The sequence below is a fragment of the Sturnira hondurensis genome, unplaced genomic scaffold (assembly GCF_014824575.4).
Source record: "Sturnira hondurensis isolate 20B ecotype Veracruz unplaced genomic scaffold, ASM1482457v3 Scaffold0022908, whole genome shotgun sequence".
NCBI classification, from domain to species: domain Eukaryota; kingdom Metazoa; phylum Chordata; class Mammalia; order Chiroptera; family Phyllostomidae; genus Sturnira; species Sturnira hondurensis.
In genome coordinates this window covers 3,286,755-3,312,829 of record NW_028095539.1, presented here as the reverse complement: position 1 = coordinate 3,312,829, position 26,075 = coordinate 3,286,755, and the positions used below count along the sequence as shown (strand labels likewise).

At 44.1% G+C, this 26,075-nt stretch overlaps 1 protein-coding gene across 2 annotated transcripts; it reads right to left on the bottom strand.

Annotated features, from left to right (window-relative positions):
- Positions 1-8,046: 8,046 nt before the first annotated feature.
- Positions 8,047-25,009, bottom strand: ZBTB43 (zinc finger and BTB domain containing 43). 2 transcript variants are annotated; one of them, XM_037036977.1, is made up of 3 exons: positions 24,862-25,009; positions 20,978-21,076; positions 8,047-11,004 (listed from the first exon to the last, which is right to left on the bottom strand). In XM_037036977.1, the coding sequence occupies exon 3, from the start codon at positions 10,979-10,981 to the stop codon at positions 9,578-9,580; it is 1,404 nt and encodes a 467-aa protein (XP_036892872.1). In that variant the 5' UTR covers positions 10,982-11,004; positions 20,978-21,076; positions 24,862-25,009; the 3' UTR covers positions 8,047-9,577. The 2 variants fall into 2 exon arrangements, with proteins under 2 accessions (XP_036892872.1, XP_036892873.1); XM_037036978.1 differs by lacking the exon at positions 20,978-21,076.
- Between the last annotated feature and the right edge of the window lie 1,066 nt (positions 25,010-26,075).

The window sequence follows — 26,075 nt, the reverse complement described above, 5'->3', positions numbered from 1 at the left end:
GCTCCATCCACAGTTAGGTCTGCTAGAGAAGGGTTCTCTTCAAGCTGAGGGTTAAATCTTACTCACGGGTCTGGAGTCGTGTCTACGACGCAAAGAAACCACCCTGAAATATCCATTTCTCTGTCTCCTGGAGCGTTCCCACTGCCTCGGAAGATAGCCAATCACCAGCCCAGGGCCAGAGCTGGTGGCCAATAAACATTCGGTAAGCAAATGAGAGAATGAATGGACCAAAGAGTATGAAGCTAGTTTTTTTTAGGCCCCCTCACATATCTACACTAATACTTTTCAACTATATACTTTTTTGAAGAATATCCATAAACGCACTTAAGCATTACTGAATTCACAAGTGTTTTTTGATTTTGAAATTTTCTTGATCATCTATTATGTTTGTGTGGGAGGGGGCCTGCAAAATTTTCTAATATTAAAAAATGATGCTTCTATTTGAAAAGTACCAACATTTACCCTAAGATGCTTCTGAAACCACTTCTAGCGGAACTGCCTGATGCCGTGTTAGTGGCGTTCCCTGTGTGAGCCACGGGCTGACCTCGCCCTTCCTACCTTCGGACGGTCAGAGAAGTCTCCTGCTTTGCTCCCTCAGGGCTGATTCACAAGAAACGAACTGCTTTTTTTGCACATAATCCCTCGTGTCATCTACCCCAGAGTCTGTTTCCTGACCTCAAGATTCTGTTACCTAAGGCTCAATTCGATCTTGTCCAAAGCAACCTTTGGCCCCCAATCAATCGATATGAATTCAGTATTAGACGAAGCACCAAGTAACATGTAATCATCTGTTTTAGATTGCCAAAATCTCACTGAAAACGTGTGCTCCTCTAAAACAAGCTTCTAGAAGACATGAACAGAGAGTCACTTTTTCTCACTGTGAGGCTAATACACTTCGTAAGGAGTGTAGCAACTCAGTATTCTCGGCCTCCAAAGCCGGTTGTCGACTCTAAGTTATTCTCCTGACCTCTCGGCATGAGCTGGACACAACTTTTCTCTACCAGACACCATTATTTGATAAATCCCGTTGCCCTCTTCTGCCTGGCTTCACCTAAATCCAGTATTACAGCTTAGTTCCTCCTCGGATATAAAACCTTTAATTTGCGTTAGGAAAGATGACCTATACTTATCTTAGAATTCTCAGCTAACAGGCAATTTCAGCAATACTTAGACGACATTCAGTGGAAAGACGGCATTTCCTATGGTTGCTAGGCGCCCACGCTCCCTGAGAAAGGCCTTGGACGAAGCAGAAAGTCTGTGGCTGTCACTGGCCGGCGAAGACCGGACGGCAAACTCTGCATGATTTCTTCAATGCAGCAGTGTGTACTGACTGTGATCAGGACTGTGCCAGGAACAGCCACCTGGAGACAAGCAAGGCACAGTTCCTGTCTCTGAGGCGCTCACTGTCTAACAGAACACATGCGTGTGTGTGAAGCACGGATGGCATATATAAAGGGACGTTACAGTGACAACTGCTATAGCAGAACCAAGTTCAATGGTAAATGAAATGGTACCATGAAGAGTAGTGTCAATAACCGTCAGGGATGCTGAGCAGAGGCATTCAGGAGTTATTTTTGCAGAGCCTGGAACAATGAAAAGTTTTCCAAGAGGACAAAGGCTAGGGAGGGGTAGATGAAACAGAAGAGTGTTCGAGGCAGGGAAAATCGTCCAGGTGAGGACAAGCGGAAGTCCAAGGAGAGCAGCCAGGGCCCGAGTGGGGATCAGCAAGCAGAAATGAACAGGTGGGCTATGTCACGTTGGGGCCCGACCCCAAGCTAAGGGGTTAAGATGCTGTCAGGTAGATCCTGGGCGGTGACAGGATTAGATCTGTTAGAGAGGTGGAGGGCTGTGGGACAATCGAGTGGTGGGAGACGACATTAGGAGTGGAGGCTTCTAACGTGAGGAGGCAGCTGCCTCAGAGAGTGACGGGAAGAGCCCACCAACCAGAGATAAGCAGGGGCTGCTGGTGCCCAGAGCCTCCTCCTCCAGGAGGAGGTAAACACCGCAGCAGTGGTCAGGGGGCCCAGATAAGCCCTTGGCCTTCAGACCCCTCTCTAGATTATTTATGACCAAAATTTAACGCCCAGGGCACGAGCAGGCAGAGCGGGGTTTCCTCTGGGGTTCTGAACCCTGGGGCAGGCACATCGCCAGGAAGCAACGGAGCGCACGTAGCTCAGGGGAGCCCAGGACTCGGGCCGCCTGGGTTTGAATCCTGGCTCTATACCGGTCCTCCTGAGGGACGGAAATGGCACTCGCCTACCTCACAGGACTGGTGTGAGGGTGTAGGGTTAATCCACAGCAAGGGCTTAGAACGGCGAGGGACACAAGACACAGAGTAAATGTCCGCTCCGAGAAGGAGTGAGCAGTTGGTCGGCTGTACCACGTGAAATTAAAGCCGCTCTGGTCAGAAGGGGTGGCGCGTCCATGCTCCCTTTGCCTTCCCATTCCTCGGAGTAGACGGTGGGGGGAACCTTCCTACCTGTTTGAAAATCAGTGGACTCTCCATTCCTGGGTTTAATTTCTACATGTGTTTTCTGAACCCATAGAGTTCAAGCAGAGTTAGCTGCTGAGGCCAGGCCTGGAACAGTATCTGGATGGAATAGTATTTCTCCAAAAAGAGCGAAGTGCAACCACCTGGTGGTTGCCGGTGAGTCACCCATCACCTAACAGCACCAGAAGGCCAGTCCGGCCTGGGCCCGTGCTCCCAGCACCTGCAGTCATGCTCAGGGCCTTGAGGGTGGAGAGGGACAACTAACTGTGCAAATGTCGCCTTTAGATACAGACATCCCTGCTGATCCGGACAAAAGGGCTTCAGGAGGGGTTTCCCTGAAGCAGGAAAAAACAAACCAAACCGCATCTCTCCAACAGAGTAAGAAGCTGTCATCCTTTCCTGCTTTGTGAGGTGGCCTGGGATAAAATTCTCCCTCATGGAACTGGTATGAGGAATAAATGAGTTAATGCTGGTTAAGAACTTAGCACATATTAAACGTGTGGCAAAACCTTCATTTATACCTGTTCTTTTCAGTCCATAGCCCCAATTCCTCTTACACTCACTAAAGTGGGTGTGGTGTTCAGTGGGTCGAATGGGCGTTCAGAGCCCAGAAACTATACAGAACCGCAGAAAAAAAAGAAAAAGCCCCAAGAAGAGCTCTCTGTATCTTTGTATTGTGAGCAAAGAAAGATATTTCATACTACATAAATGTGGTGAAAATCAGCACTTTCTAGCTTGGTTCAAGGTCACTGCTGTCATTTAAAATCCTACAGTTTGTCCTAAGCCAGATCCTTCAGGAGTTCTAGCAGCTTTTACTGAGTTGGCATCCATCCACCGTGAGGGAACTGCCACGCAGCCGAGAATCTTTTCAGCAAATCCTAAAAGTGAGATTTTATCACAGCATTGCCGATGCCAAAGTAACAAGGCAGGGGCAGTTCTAGAAGCCGGCTTTAGCTCCCATTAATAAAGGTTAGCTTTACATTAGGCAGACCAGTACACTCTGGAGACTAACTAGTATCTTATTAAGTTATAAATACACTTAATGGCTTCAGTACTTGCTTCTTATTTTGGAATACGAAGAAGAAAAAATCAGAACTGATAATCGCTAGAGTCTAAAACAGCCAGTTTTTTATAATACATATTTACCTACAATATTGCTTATAAACCACCTGGGTTTTACAGAGCCACACACTCCCTCAAAGGCAGCTGCCATTTTCCTGTAATTGCATCAGGCTACTCTCGGTGGTGCAAGAAAGTGGTGGAAGATCTTAAAATCAAACTGTTTGGTTTTGATTCAAACCAGTCGGACCAGTTCAGAAAAAGACTGTGAGATTTCTCTCCCCATCCTCACTCTCCTTCTGGTTTCTCCCTAAGAGCCAAAAATGCCACTCTTGCCTGTGCCCACTTACTGAAGTCTGAACCCAGGCTGCTGTCCAAGTTTTCTCCAAAAGGGCACAGAACAGAGTTGAAAGAAAGGGCACAGAGTTCTCCTCTTCTGCTTATTGCACCGAGGGAGAACACACTTAAAACCATTTACCAGATAATGAATGTTACATCAAGTTCAAGCTCACCTCATCTCCCGTTGTGGACCTGCTAACTGATCCGTCGACCGTGGGTGACTTCTGGAGCCCTGCGCCCTCCTCGAGGCTGGGCTCAAGGAAACACGGGCTCTGGTGTCGTGCTGGGAAGCCGCCCGAATCGACTGAGGAGGCCTAAATAAACTGCACAGGTGTCACATGCTTCATGTGGGTGACACCCCCTTGCCTCCCACCCCACTTCTGTTCTCAAACACAAACCAGCGGCCTCACCTTTCCCTGTCTCCCCATAAGGAGCACGGTGCTTCTCCTCTTCACCCCAGGGGTCACAGGCCTGCAGGAGCCACCTGAACAAAGCTGTGTCCCAGGTGGGCTGGACTGCCGGTCCCCAGGGGCCTCAGCAGGGTCCCCAGGAGGGGTGAAAGCCGGGGTCAGAGGGGTCACATGCCACAGGGACGTTTTGCCCTTGGATGGACAAGCTCCATCTCAAAAAAAGGGGCGGTGGCCAGAAATGGCTCTGCCGGCCTTCTGTGCACACACAGAACAGCTAAGCTAGCGCAGGCAATCTGTAGTTGGCTTTGGAATCAGCAATGGGGAGGGGGCAACCTCACAACAAACAGTGGTAACAGAAGGTGTGTGTGGGAAGATGGTTAAGTTTGGTCTAAAACAAGCAGTGTCTCTGGTAATGAGCTGTTGTTAGGAAATATGCGGGGCCCCCAGTGCCTGCAGCACTTTTAAAGGGCACTGCTGCTGTTCTTAAGGGTTTTCTTCTCAGGGGGAGGAGCTGACGGGGTAGGGCAGGGTGAGGTGCGGCGGGGACCCACCTAGTGAGCTTAGAGGGTTACAGAGCAGTGGAAAAAGCCACCCACGCGCAGAGCCACGAAGCCCTGCATGCAGACCCCAGCTCCACTCAGGGCCGCCATGCCGTGCTGCCTCCTCTGAGTCACGGCGGGCTCGGAGTGAGATGAGCGCACTGAGGTCTCGGCCAGAGTCCTGGCGTGAGACAAGGGCTTCCTCGGCCGGGTGACGGGGCGCTTCATACAGGGACCGCTGACAAAGGGTGTGGGCAGGGCTACTGACTCCTGCCAAAGCCCGGCAAAACAGGGAGTCTGTGCTAATCCCCAACTTGAAATGACAAGGGGAGGGAGTGGTTACCAAACCCTGAAGCTGCCTGGCAGGAGCTGTCATCCCCGGCAGAGGGGCCCGGCCACCGTCCACACACACCTGGCAGGAGGGAGCCAGGGGAGTGACTCCCCAACTTCCCTCCTCTCCGACGCCAAGCTCCTTCCAGCCCGTCCGCCTGGTAGGTCCAGACCAGAGGCCGGGCTCCAGAACAAAGCAGCACGGGCGGGGGCGGGGGGGGGCACCTAAAGGAGCAAACAGGGACCATGCTGCACACTACAATGTGCAAGGGGGCTAGTGGGGGTTCAAAATGAGATGACCGTCATAAGTGCCTGGCGTGGCAAATGGGCACTCACTATCTATTTGATCCGATTGTCTATTTGGCATTTACTATCAAAAGGCCACAATATAACTTTTATTCTCAGGTGGCAAAGCCAGAATGAAAACAAAGACATGTTTCATTTACCCAGAGTGAAAAAACTTTTACAAAGTTGACAGATAACATTTATTAAAACATGTCATACAAAAGGGCATGGTCTCTTCTATAAGAAGAAAATATTAAACAGTAACATTCAATTAAGTAAAACCATGCTGTACACTGAAGACAGCAATATATAAAGACAAAACTATTCAACTTTTGCAACACAGGCATAACATTTCACAAAATCAATAAGATATGCACCTAGTGATAATTTGTTTATCATCAAATGGTTTTGTGATCTAAGAGTCACCTGGCTTGCATAAATAAGGTAATTTTCTGGAAGAAACATTGGGAACCTCATAAAAGGAAAGAAGGCAGCAGCAACTGACATTGTGACACAGGCTTCAAGCAAAACTAAAAAAAAAAGTCACATTTGCAAAATGTGTTCCAGCATCTTCCCATAGAGTGCTATCAGTAGAAATCTAAAATAAGAGACATGTACCTTCAAATATATTAAGTAGCAAAGAAAAAACTCAAACCCTGGTTTCACTGAACAAAGTTAGTCACCCATGAAAGCAACCTAAATCACAAACTTAAGTGTGGCACAGATAGGGGCTGAGGGGGGCGGGGCCGGGTAATATGTTGCTTAGTTTCCAGCATTCCTAAATTATGAGACCTTTTAAAAGCAAACCCCTGGATCTGGTGTGACGGAGTCCTTGCCAGCCTCAGACCAGGGGACTGTGGCAAACCGCCCCCCTGCCACCCCTGGGGGGGAACACACAGCAGAGCGGGCAGCAGAGCTGCCTCTGCTCAGCCTTGGCTCCATTCCCGCAGCACCCTGGGGAGGTGTGTGCCCCCGCGAGAAGGAACCGCCGAGACTCAGCAGCTTTCCCAAACAGCCAGAAGTCAGCTTAGTTCAGCAAAAGCCCACTAGACTGGAGGAGACCCTTCTGGCAGACTCTTTGAAAGTTGTGGCCAAAAGAAGAGACTGGAGGAAGGCGAGATCCTGAAGTAAGAATCAACAGGCTGGGGCCAGGAGCCCCTGAGGGTACCCTCCATACCTGAGGAAAGGCTGTCGTGGTCCTTCCTCAGGCGGTGATACTGCCTTTACCAAGTGGATTATATAATGTCTGTATCTAAAATTAAAGGCATTGTATAAGTTCTAATATTAAATAACATTGGTGGTGCCCTGAAGCCCTTTCCCACTGGGATTAGAGAAAAACCACAGTTAAGACTCAAAGTAGAGGACAAATACCTTGGTGGCAGGCCACTGACAGGATCCCTGAAAGACTGTTTGAAAAGTGTCACCCACAACCATCCAAACTTGGGAAGGGTAAAGGTTTTCTAAAGCTGTACTGAGGCCAAGGAGACCAACTATCCGCCCCAGGGTAGGCAGGAAAAAAAAGGTAGTAATGCAACATAATCTCCCACTCTTAAGAAGCAGAGTGTATAAAAGTCCACTTCCAATACCCAACTAAGGCAGTCCCCTTCCCCACGTCTCTGGCCGTGGCCCACAGGTCAGATGCCCAACCATCTCACAAAGTCTGGCCGACCCAATTAACAACCCTAGTTGCTATGGAAACCCCAACTATCCTAAAACACTTAAAACTGCAGATGTGAGGAACTTAAGCCTTTAAATTCCACACTTAGCAGATGATGCGCATGGGAGGATTTCCACAGAAGACACACCTGCTCTCGCAGCCCATGAAGCGCGTTCCGGCGCAGCCGGCTGCTCCCGAAACCACCGCCCAGGAGCCGTGTCCTGCTCGGGGCTGAACGAGAGCGCTCTGTCAGGACGACGGTGCTGGCTGGCTTCGGCATGACTGAAGGGCCAAAATTTTTGCAGAATATTTTAATTTTACCTCTGGGACCCTTCTCAAATGTCCCAATGCTCATTTGAATATAATCTGTAATGGGAAACAGGATGTCACACCTTCCAAACAGGCAGAAAATGGTTTGCTAACACCATGGAAGAGGGTAATCGGTTTTTGGCAGAACAAAATGGCTTCACTGCCTTAGCACTGAAATTAGGAGTAATAAAAGAACTTCTCCTCACACATAATGGCTAGGATCACATCTAAAACCCATTGGCTTCCAATATGAGAAAAAGAAAAGGAGCCGGTGAGCCTGACTACAGCCACTCTGTCCGGCACGCGGAGGAAGGACTGTCGACGGTAAAGTTTCGACACTAAGAGAAGAGGCTATTAATGTGGCAAACGACCAAGAGGTAATGTCTAGTTTCTAAGTTAAAAAGTCAATATATATATATATTTATAATAAAGTTTTAAATACAAAGTGCTTTTTATATATCGAGAATGATACAGTGTTCATGAGCAGATCCCTGTTTTGTCACCTTGACCCCCTTCCAGACGACATTCAACGAGTCAACACCTGGTGCAGGAGCTTAAGGACCAGCGGCCATTGCCCACAATGTCTATCACATTAGAGAAAAACCAAACTTCCGAAACAAAATTTCGTTCCAAATCCAATAGAAGTTATTTTTATTTTCAGGAAGAAACGTTTCCACGTGGAAGTAACAGACCAGTAAGTCTCTGGGAGAGACGACACAGAGAGCACCGTGCCTGCCCCAGCGACAGCTGCAGGTGCGCTGCACCGCGTAAACGCATCCCGAACAGATGCCGCTTTTACCCTGAAACACCTGACTGATCGGCGGAAGAGGTCTCAGAATAGCTGCTTAGCTTATTGTTTTTAGTAGGTACAGCTATGTGGACTTGTAAATTTATGCAGCTTTATCTGTGATTCGGGAGCATGAGTCTGTAGACTACTTCCTAAAATTAGGACGCTTCCTTTCCCTCCTTTTAAAACACATTCCAGAGCTCCTGAAAGAAGCGGCCGTATTAGCTCAGTGTGCCCCGCTAAGAGAATAAGTATCTCCCCTACCAAAGTATCTCCACGACTCCTCTTTTGTTGCGCAGTTTCTCCCCTCTCCATTATAACCTGCCACTCAAAATTCTCTATTCAGCAACTCTTCACTCTGACAGTTGGAGCACGCTACTAACTCCTGAAGTTCACAGGTAATTCTTAGGTGTGACTTTTGGCTCCTTCTCATTAACTGTGGTCACTGCTTGACCTCTTTGGGAAGCACCAGAACCTAAGATAGAGCAAAGTGGCTACAGCAGCCAGTGGTACTGTGGTCAGTCACCGCAGGCTAGACGTCTCCTAGCCACAGAGCAGATCCCACCGTGTGGATGCTACAAGCAAACAGAAAGGATTTGGGGCAGCAAACCAATTAGAAATACCCACCTCGGGCACACGAGAAAATTACAATTAGATCCGACTGTTCAAACTAAGTGTTAGCACTAAAACACAATACCTGGCCTTATCAAGAGTCTGAAACACACTGCGACAGCGGCATCTTACAGAAACTGAAGCTTGTACCATAAGTTGTTTCATACTTTAGCCTGTCAGCCCCTTAATATCTCCATAGTTTTAGTTGAAATACCTTTTTAGAAAGAATAAAACCAGACAAGAGCTCTGTTAATCAGTTTTGCATCCTAGGAATCACATTATTTGTAGCTTTTACATAAGTAGCATGTCATTTAGTAAAGCAGCTACCAAAACAAATCCACATTACCTAAGTATCTATAGTAAGAGCAAAATAAAATTCCAACAGGACCTCGTAATAATGAGTGATCAAAAACTGCTACCATCGGAAGCGGAACTGGTGGGCGGCCAGAGTCCAGTTCCAAGGGCAGGTATCTCTGCCCCCAGTCCACCTCCCTCATCACAACAGGCCTAAAGGTGTACCTGGCCAGCTGGGAGGTGCGTTAACTTACCCCCTTACCTACTGCAGGCCTGGACTGTAACATACCAATCTGAGGAATTAGATTTTTTAATTGGCCTACTTAGAACTGGTCTTTCAGAAATATCTCCCATTTTTTTTAAGCTTCTCTCATAATAGCAAGTAGCACACATCATCTGTGCCCAGATTTGCATAATTACCATCGTTTATTTTTGTGCCTGCCACTCAAGGGCCGGATACTATTTTTAGTTAGCCTCAGTCGTATTCTGTTCAGCCTTTGCAGCTTCATAAGACTTGGTACAAGAAGTCACATGCCTGTGGAAACTGTCCCTCCACATGAATCTCTTTGCACAGATATTACACTCATACGGCTTGATGCCTGTGTGAATTTTCATGTGGCCCACGAGATGGTGCTTCATTTTGAATTTCTTACCACAGACACCACAGCCATACGGCCGAAGACCAAGGTGCATGCTCATGTGTCGGTCTCTCTGACTCTTGTGCGTGAAACTTTTCCCACACTGACAAGGATACAGCTTGTCGGTGGCTGAGAATCCTAAGTGGGAAGCTTCTTCTTTAATCCCTGTCACCATTTCAATGTTCTCACTGTAGCCTGCTGCCAGGGCAGCCTCCTGTCTGTGCCCTACTAGACTTCCCTCCGACCTCTCTCCAGAAAACTCCTCCATGGAAGAGCCATAGAAATCCACCTGCTCGTCATAATTGCTTTCGTCGGCCTGTTCATCAAACTCCGCTTCCACTTTTTTTTCCACGATGTGGAAGTCCTCCTCCACTCCCGAAGGCTGGACCGAGTGCTCTGTCTGCATGGTGTTGACGGACTCAGTGACCTGGTGCTCGTCGTAGGGCGCGTGCACGTCCATGCCCTCGCAGGCCTGTTCAAAGCGCTCGGGCTTCACGTGGATCCAGCGTTTATGAGCCATTATGCTGGGCTTGCTGTACAGAGGCCGGGTGTAGTGGAACTCGGCACTGTCGCTGGCTCCCTCCTCCCCGTCCTGGCTTGCCATTTCAGTGCTCAGCCGGTCGTGCTCTGTGGACGAGTTGCTGGGAAGGTATTCGTGCTCAGTGAGCTGAGATGACAGCTCGTCTTTGGTGCTCTCCTCTTCGTTCTCTCCATCCCTCAGTTCTTGGGATTTGGGGAAGTCGGCGTGGCTCCCAGTGCCCAACTCAAAGCTCTCTACCAGGCCATTGTAACTACTGCTGCTTGGAGACTGGTGGTCACTGCTATGATTTAGCTTTTGACAAAGGACTGTAGGGTTTCCCTCTAAAACCTCTGTGCATTTGTCTACCACATGCCACATCTGGAGGAAGCTCGCTGCTGTTAAGTAACTAACAATTTCTGGAGCGGGCATTACAAGACGTCCCGTGTAACTAGACAGGAGAATGTTCTCAAACACTCTTGGGTTCATCACGTCAGGCAAAACAATCCTCCTGCTGTTTTTCAGGAGCACCTGGTCACAAAAGTAGGGCGAACTGGCAGCAAGAACAGCTTTGTGTGCCCGGAAAATGTGGCCTTGCACAACAATGGAGACATCACACAATTGCCCTTGCTGGCGCTGCTGGTTCAGTTTCTGCAAAATGGTGCTGGAAAAATCAGGAAATTCTACTCGAAAAGAGTTTGTTCCAGGCTCCATTTCATCACAAATCTTGTTCAGTGCTACAAAAGAAAGAAAAATTAGTACTGATTCCAGCCCAAAGAGCAACTTGCTGATCACTAAGATAGCTAAGGCAGGTTCCAGAGTTCCATGCCCCTGGCCTGTGGGCACTGTGGGGTGAGCCTTCATTCCCCAGAGCGAGGCTTGCAGGTATGAAGTGCGCCAACGGCAGGAACCACCCACCACTCCTCATGGCATTAACTCTTGATTTGGTAGTGAGAGAATACAACCCACAGAGATTAGATTCCCAACCTATACAAATCTTATATGTAAAACAAACAATTTTTAGTCAAAACAAACATGATATGTATCAAAATGATAGAATATTTAAGAGGCTTCAGATTCAACCCGTATTTCCAAGTTGGAGTGAGGAGGGAATTGTGGGCAGAAGAAGGAAGAGCACATGTAAAGCCTCTGAGGCGGAAATGAACTCTGCAACTGCAAGGCAAGGGGAGGAGACTGCCAGGCTAGAGCCCAGTGAGGGAGCAAGGGGTGAGGGGCTGCAGTGGTCAGGCCCGTGCCCGCTCTGCACCACAGGGTAAACAGGCCAAGGCTCCCAACAGTGTGAGCTTCTCCAACTATTGTCAGAATTTTGGCCCTTCGGGGGCTCTCCGACCCTCTGAAACAAATAAAATGGCAAGGCAAGGTGTTCCTTTTACCTGCTTGTCTTCAAACTGTTAAAAGTTATAGACCAAAGATAAAATTACAGCAAACAATAAGAGATTACCTGCGATGTTACTGTAAATATATTTTGTGGGGTAAGTCAGACATTAGAGACAATTTCTAACAGCAACGAACAAGATGAACTTTGATGGAGATCCTGTGCGTGCCCCATAATTCCACAGTCAAGGAAAACAAACCAGAAAACCCAGCAGATTTCTCAGTGCTATTTGTCATCTGGCCCTTATCTATATCTAAATATTGCTAAATACCAGGTATGAGATAAAGCATAAGATAAAAAGAACCAGACAACCCAAACAAAGATTACAAGTTCTCTTTGAGAGACAGGGAGAGATGCCAAGAGAAGAAACTACTGTTTCTTGAGTAATTACCATATACCAAAGACTGTTCATCTTTTTTTGCTTAATCTTTACAAGGACTCTGCACATATAGGGGTTGATAGTCTCAAGTTCAGTAACTTCAAGCAATCCTGCCAAGGTTAAAATAAAAGATAGTTTTGATTAGAACAGGACTTGAATCTAGGTTTCTGTGACTCTGAAGCCTACGCTGTTTTTCCTGTTTCATCATTCTGTCTCCTCTAAGAAGATGCCAAAAGACCAAGTTAGTTATTAATGATTTGTAAGACAGTGTTTTTAGAATGAAGTATTAGTTTACAGTTTATATCTCTGAAAATATTTTATAATTTAAAACAAAAATAGACCAGAAAACAACTATTTAGATATCTGTACTTTCAAAAAGGAAAGAAAACTATATAAATGCATAGACCGGAGGTATGTAAATTTTAAGAACCACATCTGGGTAAACAGATTCTCTGCTAGATCTCTGCATTGCAGAATTTTGTTTTTAGCTTTTTGAAAAAAAAAAAAAGGAGGAGAGGAACGAATACAAACATGTAAAAAAAAAAGTACAGAAAGCTATAAAAAAATATCTCCACCATTTAGTCCTAGTCACCCTCATCTTTGTGCATATATCAGAATAAATCATGTATGTCCTTTAAAAATCCCTACCCAAATGGGTTCATTAAGTACATTTTATTCTGTACTTAGCTTTTGTCACTTAATGTATCTGGCAGATCTTCCAACATGCTGCAGACTGAATGCTTCTCCCAAAATTCATGTTGAAACCTATTCTGCCAATGGGATGGTATTGGAGGCGGGGCCTTTGGGAGGTTCTGAGGTTGTGAGGGCAGAGTTCTCACAAACGGGTTTAGCTCCCTCGTAAGACACCACAGAATTCCTTGAGAGGGCAGGGAATTCTACCTGTGAACCCAGAAGTGGTGCCCTCACCAGACACTGAATCTTCTGGCCCCTTGGCCTTGGACTTCCCAGACTCCAGAACTCTGTGGAATAAAATATCTGTTTCTAAGCCACCCAGTCCGTGATATTTTATTACAATATCGCAAATGGACTAAGACACCAAATTAGCACAAAAAGAGCTAACTCATTCTGTTCAAATGGCTATATAGTTTCCTGTGGTATGGATATATTATAATTTAAGCAGTTCTCTTCTTACAGAATTTTAATTGTCCAAGGTTTTGAAATTATGAGCAATGCTACAATGGACATCTGTGCAGGTATCTATAGATTAATCTCTACCAGCGGAATTGCTGGGTCAAAGGGCTATGCATTCAACATTCTGCATTTGACATTCTGATATATATTAGCAAAGCACTTTCCAGAAAGGCTGCGGTGAGTCATACTCCCACCAGCAGCAATGACAGTGTCTGCTCCTGCACACTCTTACCAACCCTGGATGTTATCAAATAAGAAAATAAAAGTTTGCAAACCACCACAATGAATAACCCATGATTCATTGTTGTTTTGACCAACATTTCTTTTTAGTCTTCTTTTTTTTTTTATTCTCACCCTGGGACATTTTCTCATTGCTTTTAGAGCGAGAGAAAGGGAGAAACATCAATGCAAGAGAGAAGCACCGGTTGGTTGCCTCCAGGACACGCCTGCACTGGGAACTGAACCTTCTGGCCCCGGGACAGTGCTCCAACCAACTGAGCCACACTGGCCAGGGCTGACCCACATTTCTTTAATTATGAACAAGGTACTCTTTACTCATGTTTACAGGGCATTTCTTTTTCCTACAAATTATCAGTCATATCCTTTGCTCAAATAAATTGGGCAATTCATCTCACTGATTTGTAGTTTTTTGGTAAATTCAGGAAATTAACTTGGGAATTAACCTGGAAATTTATTAAACTAGCCCATCTTTTATGGCTTCAGGGCTTTGTGTTAGATATACAAAGGCATTCCCAACCAAGGTTTACTTTTTTAAAAAGTAAAAAGAATCATTTAGGTTTTTTTCCTAGTACATATTTTTAAAAGGCACTTAAACCTTTAATATACAAAGAGTTTACTTTGGTATAAAGAGTAAGACTGAAATCCAGCCCTTCCCCCTCCAAAATAGCTAGCCTACTTTTTCAACACTATTATTGAATATCCATCTTTTCTTCAAGATTTCAAGTATGTGCTACAGAATTTTAAATGCCCAAGAATAGACTTTTAAAAACAGTTCTGCAAAAATAAACACCATAAGTCATGTTATAAAAACTGGTGAAGTAGGAAGCTCTAGGGGTCAGTCCCTCCACAAAAAGCAGTAAGTTGTTAAAATGATCAGCACCAGCTATTTGGGAACTCTGAAATCTGATCAGACACTTACAGCAACCAAAGCAATGCTGGATGAAGGGAGAGGCTACTGAACCTTGCTAAGGAAACAGCGTACCCAAACCAGCCACAATCCCCATTCCTCAGCCTCGCCACGGCCTGGGGGACACTGCCGGGGTGAACAATAAGGATCACATCCTCTACGAATTGGGGGTTTTGCATCCTGTCCATTCGGGCAGACCCACACAGCTCTGTTTGTCCCCTTCGGTTGCAGTGGCTTCCCCAGAAGCATCTATCATAACATTTAAAAAACAAACACACTTCCCCACCCTTTTCTCTGGGTCAAAGCATTTAAGGAAGTCTTCGTCAAGTCACAGGCTGATCACACAGATAAAGCAACAGCAGCTTCAGTGACTATGTGCAAAAAGAAATACTAAGACTTTGAAAAACAGTCTGGAAAAATCACCATGCTAACAGGCAACTGAGCACTCGACAAAGAAAAAAGGAGATCTCCTAGGAGGGGAAAAATCTTTTTTCAAGAGTTACATTAGAATACTAGTTAGAAAGTCGATGTTCTAGTTCTCAACTAAAATTATAAAATATAGAAAGAAAAAGGAAAATACTGGCACATTCACAGAAAAAAAAGCACTGAAAACTATCTTTGAGGAATTCCAGACACTGGGATGACTAGTTAAAGATGTGAAATCAACCATCTTGTATGCATTCAAATCACTAAAAGCAAATCAAAAACCAAAAAGCAAAAGAAAACAAAGCAAAAATGCATGTGACAAAGAACTAAAGGAAATCAGGGGCACAATGTTAATGACGAGTTAGGAATCATAAAAAGGAACTAAATAGACATTCTGGAGCTAAGAAGTATAATAGATGTGTCATGGGCAGAATTATACCCCTCATTCATACGTTGAAGCCCTATAACCCCAGTATCCCAGAATATGACTATATTGGAACATAAGGACTTTAAAAAGTAATTAAGTTAAAATAGGGCCATTTGGTGGGCCCTACTCCAAGCTGACTGCCCTTTTTATAAGAAATGAAACTTGGCCACACAGAGAGACCTCAGGGGTGTGTGCAATGGGAAGACAGTGAAACACTGGCCACCTGCACGCTAAGGAGAAGTGCTCGGGGGAACCACGTCTTCCAACAGCACAGTCTCAGACTCCTAGCCTCTAGAATTGTGGAGGAAAAATTCCATTATTTAAGTCACCTAGTCTATGATATTTTGCTATAGTAGACCTAGGAAACAAATACAAGTTGAAATTAAAAATTCACAAAAGGAGTTGAATAGCAGATATAAACCGTCTGACATAAAAAAAATCAGTAAATTCGAAGATAAAGCAAGTAACATTACCCAGCCTGGGGAGGAGAAAGAAGAATGAAGAAAAGGAACATGGCCTGCGACTTCTGTGGGAAACCACCAAATACAGCAACACCAACACACACGCCATGGACGTCTCGGAAGAAAGGGCAGAAATGGTTTTAAAAGAAACAATGATTGAAAACTTCCTAAGTTTGGTAAAAGACACAGCTGCACATCCGAAGAGCTCAAAAAACTCCAAATGGGATAAAGTTAAAGAGATCCACAGCTAATTTCTCACCAGAAACCATGGAGGCCAGAAGGCGGTGGTATGACATATTTAAAAATGCTAGAAGAAAAAATCTGTCAACCAATAATTCTGTATGTGGCAAAACTATCCTTTCAAGAATGAAGGAGAAATTGAGACATTTCCAGATAAGCGAAAGTGGAGGGTGTTGTTACCAACAGACCTCCTTGACCTCCTCTATAAGAAATGATGAAGGAAAGGTCCTTCACGATTAGGTAAAAGAACACTAGACAGTTATTCAAAGCCACCTAAATAAAGACGACTGAAAAAGGTAACCACATTGGTAAATAAAGAAACCAATATTATACTTTTGATTTATAGCTTCTTTTTTCTTTATGATTTAAAAGGCAAATGAACAAAACAATAACTACAAATCTATGTTAATAGGCACACAATGTAGCAGGATGTGATGTGTGACAATAACAATAGGAAGGGGGAGGGAGGAAGATGTATACGAGCAGAGTGTTGGCATACTATCAAAAGTAAGTTTGAATTAGTCAAACTCGGTCACTGTAATTAAGATGTTGATTGTAGCCCTGGCTGGTGTGTGGCTCAGTGGACTGAGCGCCAACCTGTGAACTGAAGTGTCACTGGTTTGATTCCCAGTCAGGGCACATGCCTGAGTTACAGGCCAGGTCCCCAGTAGGGGACACATGAGAGGCAACCACACACTGATGTTTCTCTCCCTCTCTTTCTCCTTTCCTTCCCCTCTCCCTAAAAATAAATAAAATCTTTTTAAAATATGTTGATTGTCAACCTCAACATAACCACTAGGAAAATAACTAACAATATATACAAAAAGAAAGGAATCAAAATGGAATACAAAAAATAAAATAAAAAAACAAGTATTTTTATAAGGCAGTCGTGGAGGAACTAAGGAACAAAAACATACAAGATATACTGAAAACAAATAGCTACTGGTAGAAGTAAATCCTTCCAATTAAAAGACAGAGTTTGGCAGAATGGATTAAAAAACATAATTTATTCATATGTTGTCTATAAGAGACTCACCTCAGACATAGAGGCATAAAAAGGCTGAAAGTAAAATGATGAAAAAACATTCCATGCAGAGTTACCACGGAGAACTGGCTCCACAGGGTGAGCAAAAGCAGGTTTACAGCTGTGAGTACAGGAAACAGAGTTTGCTCGTGTTATTTATCAACTACTGTATTATTTTCCATACCAACGACTGTAAACCTACATTTGTCCACCCCTGTATTATCACCAGACAAAACAGGTTTTAAGTTACAACGGCTACAAGAATGAAGAAGGACTGATCTATACATTATATACTGATAAAAGGTTCAATCTATTCAGAAGATTGAACAATTATAAACACATATATACACCTAACAAGAGAAGTATAATGAAGCAAAAATGGACAGAAATGAAGACAGAAACAAACATATCTGCAATAACAGGTGGAGACTTCAACACCTTGCTTTTGTAATGGATGGAAAAACCAAACAGATCTATAAATAAACAGAGGTATTGAATAATATTATAAATTATAATATTATTCCTACAAGACACATATATAGAACACAAACAAAAAGGAATGAAGTTCTGATACATGCTACAACATGGACAAACACTGAAACTACCATGCTAAAAACCATGCTAAACATTAACTTAAATAAGCCAGACACAAAAGTACAAATGTTGCATTATTCCACTTTGTGAAATATCTAGAACGGGCAAACTCATAACGACAGAAAGTAGAGTAGAGGTTACCATGACCTCAGGAGAGTTATTGCTCCACGGGCAGAGTCTGTCTGGGGTGAGGAGGAGTTCTGGAAACAGAAAGTGGCGCTGGTTGCACAAGTGTAATTAACACCACTGAACTGTGCACTTGAAAAGGGTTCAAATGGCAAACTGAATGATACATGTATGTTTTACCACACATTTAAAAAACGGGAAAAAAGGTCATATAACAACATTTTTAACTTTGTCAGTTGTAGCTCAGTAAGGATCTGACCTCTGTCCGTAATTTTGGGTCAGTACGGCATTTCTTCTACATACTTCCTGATCTTAGTGAAACGCAAAGCCTGAACTTCTAAAGGTTTTTCTGCTATAAAAGTAATATTCACATAAGCAATGTTTTCAAAGTTACAGGTAGTTGAGATCTACAGTAATAGTATAGTTGCTGTTTCAATTGTTGAAAAGACTTTAACTCACTAACAACAACATAAAATACTACACGCAAGGTGCTGTGAGAGATTTCTAAGATGATCAAGGCACCTCTCTTTCAGACTCTAAAACATGGTAGGGGAGATAAAAAAAACCACCCAGACAACCCTATTATTCAAGGTAAATCCTGATTTTTAAAAAAAGCACCATAGGAGAATTACAAACTCTGGAAGAACTCAGGGGAGGGAACCCAGTGTACCCTATAGTTATGTATCTTGTCACTCTAAATGTTGGTGTCCCCAGGTGAAGGGGAAGGCCTGAGGGCAACCTATAATTCTTCCCTTGAATACATACTAACCCAAATAGTCTAAGTACAGAAACATTGGTTTGAGCCCGAGAAGCTAGGGATCCAGGATATCTACACGCCACAAGGACTAACTAAGGGCACAGTAAAGATGGGGCCAGACTGCAGAGAGACCCTGCCCCTGCGACCTGCCTGCTACCCCAGGCAATCCTGGTGCAGCAGCAGCAGCAGCCCCTGTGTCAGAGGCCCAATAGTAACTGCTCATCTGGAAGGTCTGTAAGTGAACAGTGAGGGTGGACCTTAGGACAAGTGCCAAGGTTGGCAACATTCACAGGCGGCTGCACTGGGATACCAAAGGTTGCCCAAGCAGAGAGTTCTTTAAAAAAAAAAAAAAAAGCCCTGGCTGGTATAGCTCAGTGGATTGAGCGCAGGCCTGCGAACCAGACAATCGCAGTTCAATTCCCAGTCAGGGCACATGCCTGGGTTGCAGGCCAGTTCCCAGCAGGGGATGCACGAGAAGCAACCATACATTGATGTTTCTCTCCCTCTCTCCTTCCCTTCCCCTCTAAAGATAAATAAATAAAATATTTTTAAAAAGACTCGGTATGAGAGGATGGGGCTCAGTAGCGGCCCAGGAGGGAGACAAAGGCAGCCCATCATTTGTCAGTTGGGCCAAAGAGACTCAGGTAGGCCCCAAATATCACTGCTTCACCAACACAGAAGGAAGTACAGAGAGCCCCCGAGCCCCGTTCCACTTAAGCTAAGCCGTGGTGTCAATAGGGTTCGGGCTGTCCATCCGCAATAGAGCTAAGTGTTGATTCTGACAGCACCCAGGTACGTGGTGAAGGACCAAAACCAATCTGCTCTAAAGGGAGAGAATGTCGGAGCTCAGCAGAATTTTTCCCTCTAAAAAAAATAAATGAATAAAATCAACATGGTTTTATTCTTTTAAGTAAATGGGGTCTGTAAATAAATTCTACGAACACACAAAAAAAAGAAAATAGCAAGGGATAAATGAAGAGTACAGGTTAGACAGCATGCTGAAACTGCAGTTTTCCACCAACTTGTGAACACATGGTCTCTATGAATGACGTGCAAAGACGATACAAAAACAGCAGAATGACATAAAAAAGGACTGAATTAAAGAAAAGATATAAGGAAACTAATAGAGCAGAAATTTAAACAAGCAGTAAGAAGAATTTTGGCTACAGAAGATGGAATCAGTGATGTGGAAGGCTCTTTGGGGAACTTCCATCAGAATTCAGGAGGAGGACAGAAATATGAAAACAGCAGGAGAGAAGATAATAAAACAGGAAAATAGAGACTAGAGATCAAAATTACCACAATATATAGCTAATTAATATCCTTGAGAGAAAGAACAAAATGAGTGGAGTAGAAGGAATAATCAAATAAAATATTTAGTAGAAGAGAACTTCCCTGAGGGGAAAACCTTAAGTATTCGGAAGTCTTGCAGCAGGGACAAATCAGCCCTGGTAAAATGCAGTTCTGGTCTCGCTAAATAAAGCTTAAAAACAGGCCTCAAAAGGACCAAACTATATCCATGTAACTTGTGATCCAGAACCAAGTGTGAGAATATTTACATCACAGAAAAATATCCAGAACCCAACAAGGTAAAAGTCATGTCTGGCCTCCGTTAAAATAAAATCACCATCATGCAAAACAAAAAACAAACAACAAAAAAACCCCAAAACAAACAAATAGGAAAATGTACCCATAATGAGAGGGAAAAAAATCAATCAAGAGAAACAGACCTAGAATGACAAATTTATACAATTAGTGGGTCACATGTTCAAGAAAATAGAGAAAACTTAAGCATATTAGACAGATGGGGGAAAAAGACCCCAGTTGAAATTCCATTGATTAAAACACAGTGAACACTGGATGGCAGTAACAACAGAATTAACAACGTAGGAGAAAAGATTAGTGAACTCGAAAGCATAGTAACAGAAACAACTTAAAATAAAATGCAGAGAGGAAAAAAAAGAGAAGGTGGAATAGCGCGTACCAGTGAACTGTGGGGCTTCAAGGCGCCTGAGTCCCTGAAGGAGGGCACAGGGGCTGAAACGTAGTCATTTGCATCCTTACTATAGAGAGTACATTTTAACACAGTAAACGTTACCTTAGTAAACCTAAAGACCAGAACAAACGTACAAAAATGCCCACACACCATGCCTACCAAAATTTTTAGTCAAATGCTTTACGGTTTACAAAGCAGACTATATAAACTCAGGTCTCACAACATCGCTGTATCATCCCACTCATTTTAAAAAGGAGTAAACAGAAGCTCAGGAAGGTTAAAAGACCTGCCCAAGGTCACCTGTCTAAGAAGTGGTATGTCAGGGGTCAAACAGAAGTGCAACTCCAAACCTAGTCTTTTCCTAAGTTAAAAAAAAAAAGTCACTGAGCAGAAACGTGTCTCTGAAGTTAAATGCTCAGTCGGGACAACGTACGGTAGTGATTGGCCTTCTAGTATCTCCTCAGAAGCAAAAGAAACTTCTGGCCTAAGGCAATTAAATGCAACTACATTATTATTTTTACTGAAAAAGAAACCATTCTAGTAAATTATTCTTAAAGTTGTATTTTTGGCAAGTTTATAACTTACCTAATGCCAAGTTGTATTGGTCATCAAAAAGCAGTTTGAATGAATGAGAAAAAGGCTCCCATTTCTCAGTTTTGCTTCCAATTAAGATCACATCGACTTCTGAAAGGAAAAATGATGTTGAAAAAGTAAAGGAGATGCTGGTGCTACTCACTGTGTTCAAGTGTCTTCCCAATAAATACTACATATGTATGTGAGCAGCAGAAGAAAACTGATCGGGATTGGTATTTTTGGTAATACTGTCTTTTCTGCACCTTTTTGGCTTCTACCTTTGTTGTTTTTAAGTAAACTTTTAATTTGGGGATAATTTTAGCTTTATAGAAAAGTTGTAAAGAATGCTGAGAGTTCTCATTCAATTTCCTTTAGTGCTAAAATCTTACATTACCACGACACACTTGTCGAACACAGAAAACCCACACTGCTCAATGCCTGTGTGATTCTGCAGAATTAAAATAGCCTTTGGAAAATGTTTTGGTTTCCAGACAATGATCAATCAGCACCCCTAAATTTTCTTAAATTGGAATACTTTAGAGAAAAGAAAGAACTTAGTAAAACCTTTTTTAGGATTTCTAAAAAACAAGCTACCTACTTTATACATTTGACTCATATCTCCCTTAAATTTTAAGCCACAGCTGAATGGTTTAAAATTTCAGGACAAACATTCCACAGTGGTAAACAATTTGAGATTAAAAAAAAGGAACTACGCACCTTTATGTGTACTGTAGCATTATTTACAATAGCCAAGATGTGAAGAAACCCAGATGAGGTGTATGTACACAACAGCGTATCACTCAGAAGCAAAAAAAGAATGAAATCTTGCCACTGTGACAACATGGATGCAACCAGAGGGTATCATGTTAAGTGAAATAAGTCAGACAAATACTATGTGATTTCACTTATGTGTGGAATCAAAAAAAAAAAAGGACAAACAAAACAAAAACAGAAACAAAGGGTAGAAACGAAGAATGAACAGACAACTGCCAGAGGGAGCCAGTGAAAGAGGCAAGGGGAATGCGATGCACAAACTTCCAGTTAAAGTCCATCAGCCATGAAGATGAGGTATACAGCCCAGAGAACAGTCAAAATATTGTAAGAACTCTGTATGGTGACAGATGGTCGTTAGTTGGTGATCACCCCGTAAGGTCTATAAATGTCAAATCATTATGTTGAAACTAATATAATGTTATATGCCAACTATACTTCCATAAAAGTATTTTTTTAAGAAGGTACTGTTCTAGCCACTAACCCCCAACTGCTCAGTCATCCTGCCATGACATTTCAATGAAGCCAAGGAAATGTTCTTAACTGCACCCTCTCATATTCATTAGCATTCCGGAGAAGCAGCTCAGATCAAGCAAGCAGAGGCAGAAAGGCACTTGTTCCATGAAAATTATTAACCACATACCAAAAAAAAAAAAAAGGAAAGTTTTTTCCTCAATACATTACAAATAAGACAAAACTCTTTCTATACTTATGGTAGATATAAGTATGGTAAAAAGGATCTGTTCATGAAAATGATATCGAGTATATCATTTTCATCTTCAAACTTCCTAAATCAGGCTGTGATGGCCGGTGGAAATTTAATAGTCGTCACCGCTGGAGACAATGACGGAGCACTCCTGAGAGCCTCGCCAGAGTGTCTGACAGCACGAAGGGCAGCACACTGGAAAAGCATGGACAGAGCTCTGGACAGAAAAGCATTCGAAAGAGAAGGAATGTTAACGATGAACACTTCTACCATATTTCACTCCTTTTTCTTTTTATATGTGCATTAGCATATCATTTAACATGTCTAAGTAAGTCTAAAAATGTTTCCAATAAAATTTTTAAAAGCCTAAATGATAAGAAAGCATATGTCATAGCTTAATTAACAGGGTTTTCTCTCCCTTGGGTGCTAATAAGATAATCGACAATATCTAGGAGTCAGCACAGCAGTAATTCAGTTGCTGCTACATCTTATAAGAAAGTCTGATAAACTACTTTAAAGGCAAAGTGATACCTTAAGTAAGAGAGCAAAAAATAAAGGCCTCCCCCACCAGAATACACATAAGAGATAATACATAACTTTGCATTATTATAGTAAAAGAGCAATTTTTCCAACCCTATGGGTTTGCTTCATATGAAAAGCAAAACATTCCTCAAATTTCCTACTCATGCAGCAGATTCCTGCTTGAATCCAAGGGATATGGAGGGAAGAGAGCCACGGCAGGAACTTACTGTAAGTAGAAAACTTGAGGAAGATTCTAACTGAATTTTTTAAACTCCTATGGACCCTGGCTGTGAAAAAAAGCAGGTATCAGTAAATGTAGGTTCAACTAAACACTATTCCCAAAAGCTACAGAATTATTAAAATCACATTTTCAAAGAGCTTGTTAGTTCCAGGTATCTCCAATGAGCAGTTCTGCACTGTAGTAAAACATACGTAATGTAAAGGTGACCATTTTAACCACTTAAAGTGCACTGTTTGTGGCGTTTAGCACATCTGCACCACTGTGCAACCACCACCACCATCCATGTCCGTCATGTGCCGCCCCGCACTAAAACCCAGGATCCAATTAAACAGCAATTCTCCATTCTCTCCTCCCCCAGCCCCTGGTAAACTATACTTTCTTTCTCCATGAATTTCCCTAGTATTAGATATCTCATATAAGCAGAGTCATACAATATTTGTTCTTTTTGTGTCTGACTTATTTCTCCACTTTTGTGAAGCAAAGAACCCCAAATTATTGATTTCTCATAATTTAACTGCATGTACTGACAATCTCAGAACTAAGCATACAGCTCTCCCAGAAATCCTGCTACTGTCCCTTGAGACTCAAGGGCAGAGGATCTCAGACTGACCCTTCCTTGGGCTATACACAGCCCTGGAGACCATCCTGGGGTAAGTGGATGGAGCAAAGGGAAGCAGGGAACTATGCAGGCATGAAAAACCCTGGGTAAGAAAAAGCAAGGGTTCCTCAAGTTACTTGGACTCTGAGATAGCTTCTATCTGTCCACTGAGAGCTCCTGAACCCTGACACTTAGCTGGGGCAGACACCTGCCAGAGTTGAGGGCAGACTACAGTCCAGTCACTGAGAATGTCACCAGTACAGGAGGCTTCAAGGGGTCATGAGTCACCTTCCATGGCTCAGAGGTCTGGGCAGGCCTGCCCGCCTCGCCCAAAGAAACCCAGTTAGGAGAGGCAAAAACAAGAGAAAAAGACAGAAGTGGCCGAGTCAGAGAAACATGGGTGGCCGAAGAGTGGGACTTCAGAGATAGTCCATGAATGAGAATAAAGGCTAGAAGGGAAACAGACGGTCAAGAGACACAACAGCAAGGTTGATAAGAACATAAAGAGAAGACTGAAATACTCAGAGATGGGCTCGAGAGAGACAAAGTAGTGACAAATACAAAGTTGACAGGAACCGAGTTGAGAGGCCAAAAGGACAGGTGACAACAGGTGACAGAGACAGCAACAGAGGTGAAATACGGAGGAAAACAGTAAAGTATCAGCTATGTCCCAACGCAGCCTTTCTCCCAGATGGGCTCGAACCCGAAACTGCCCAGCCGCGCCCAGCCGGCGGTCTCGAAAGGCCGACGGACAGACGGGGGTTGGATCTCTAAGCTCTCTGGTCCGCCGAGGTCCGCCACCGCAGGGTGACCTTGGACGAGACGCTACCTCAGGGGCCTTGGTGTCGCGGTACGTGCGCCGGGCTGGCTGGAGACCGCAGAAGTAGGACCTGGCGCACCGAAACCAACCACCCGCGCACGCACGGTTTAAGCATCCGGGTCCGCGGCACAGGCCCGGCGGGCCGGCGGCGCGCGCGCCCGGACCTTCTGGTGAGCCCTCAGATCCCGCTGGCTTCCCTCCCTCACCCCGCACCGCCCGTCGTCTGACCCCGCCGTACCTCCCAGGGGCTGGCGCTCACATAGCCGGCCCGGGACACTTTCCGCGGCCGGAACCAGGCCCGTTCAAGCTGTCGCCTCCCCGACAGCCTCAGCCAGTACCTCCCGCCCCCGGAAACGCTTCTCGGTGCCGCCCCCCGAAACTGACAGTGCTTCCGAGGGTGCGTCTGTAAGAGAAAGAGTCGCGCGCATGCGCGACTCACATGGACGAGCCCCGCGAGGCATCCAGCGCCTGCGCAGTACAGCCCGGAGTAGGTCCATCAGCTTAGGGACTCAGACCACCGCCTTTGTAAAACTTGGAGTACCCCGCTCAGCCTGCCAGGCAGAGATCGTGGGAGGTCCGTTTCTGCCTCCACAGCATCTTCGGCACGTAAATGTCCAGTTGAAGGACCAGTACCCTCTGTGTGGCAGGTGCTGTGCTGGGTCTCCTAGGAAAAAACTCATTTTGTGTAGGTACTTGAGGCGATCCTTTGATCCCAGGGCAGGTGGACCTTCACCCCAGCTGGAGGGAATGGCTTATTATTGTTCCAGAATATTCATGGGCCCGGCAGTTGGGTAGCTGAACTAGGCTTAGTCACGTGGCCAGCCCGTGTGTGTGTGTGTGTGTGTGTGTGTGTGTGTGTGTGTGTAGGGGGTCTTAATATTTATTGTAGAAGTCATTGAGGAAAAGAGGAGAAGGTTTGTTTTTTGTTTTTTGTTTCTACAAACCCACTAGGACTTCTAGGTGAGTAAACTCCTTTAGTGCTTTGCCACTTTTATTTCCTTCCTGTCTCTAAGCAGACCTGAAAGTTAGAAGTTCAGTCACGATCAAGTGCGGGTGACATGACAAGGAAATGCTAAGGCCAGCGAAGCAGAAAGTTTGAGAGATCCTAGGTCTTATATGACATTAAGCTTGAACAGTTTGAACTGTTTAACCCTGGATGTTTTGTTCTATGAGCCTAATAAACTTTTTACTTGGACTGTATTTCTAACCATATTATATACTTTGTATCTTCAAATATAACAGCAATGAACTATATAAAGGTGCTAGGAGAAATGTTGAAAACACCCTTTTAAATGCATAGCTCAATGTGTGAGAAAGTCAGAAAAATCATTTGAGTCCAGGAAGAAAACAGAAAAACAGGCCTAGGAGGTTAGATAAAGTTAATATACAAAAGTTGTGTACAGGTACAATCTGCATTTGTCAGTTGGTTGGTGCACGTGCTATTCCGACAGT

What these genes read in the sequence shown, in the direction of transcription:
- ZBTB43 (XM_037036977.1), bottom strand. Translation starts at nt 10,981, where the DNA reads ATGGAGCCTGGAACAAACTCTTTTCGAGTAGAATTTCCTGATTTTTCC.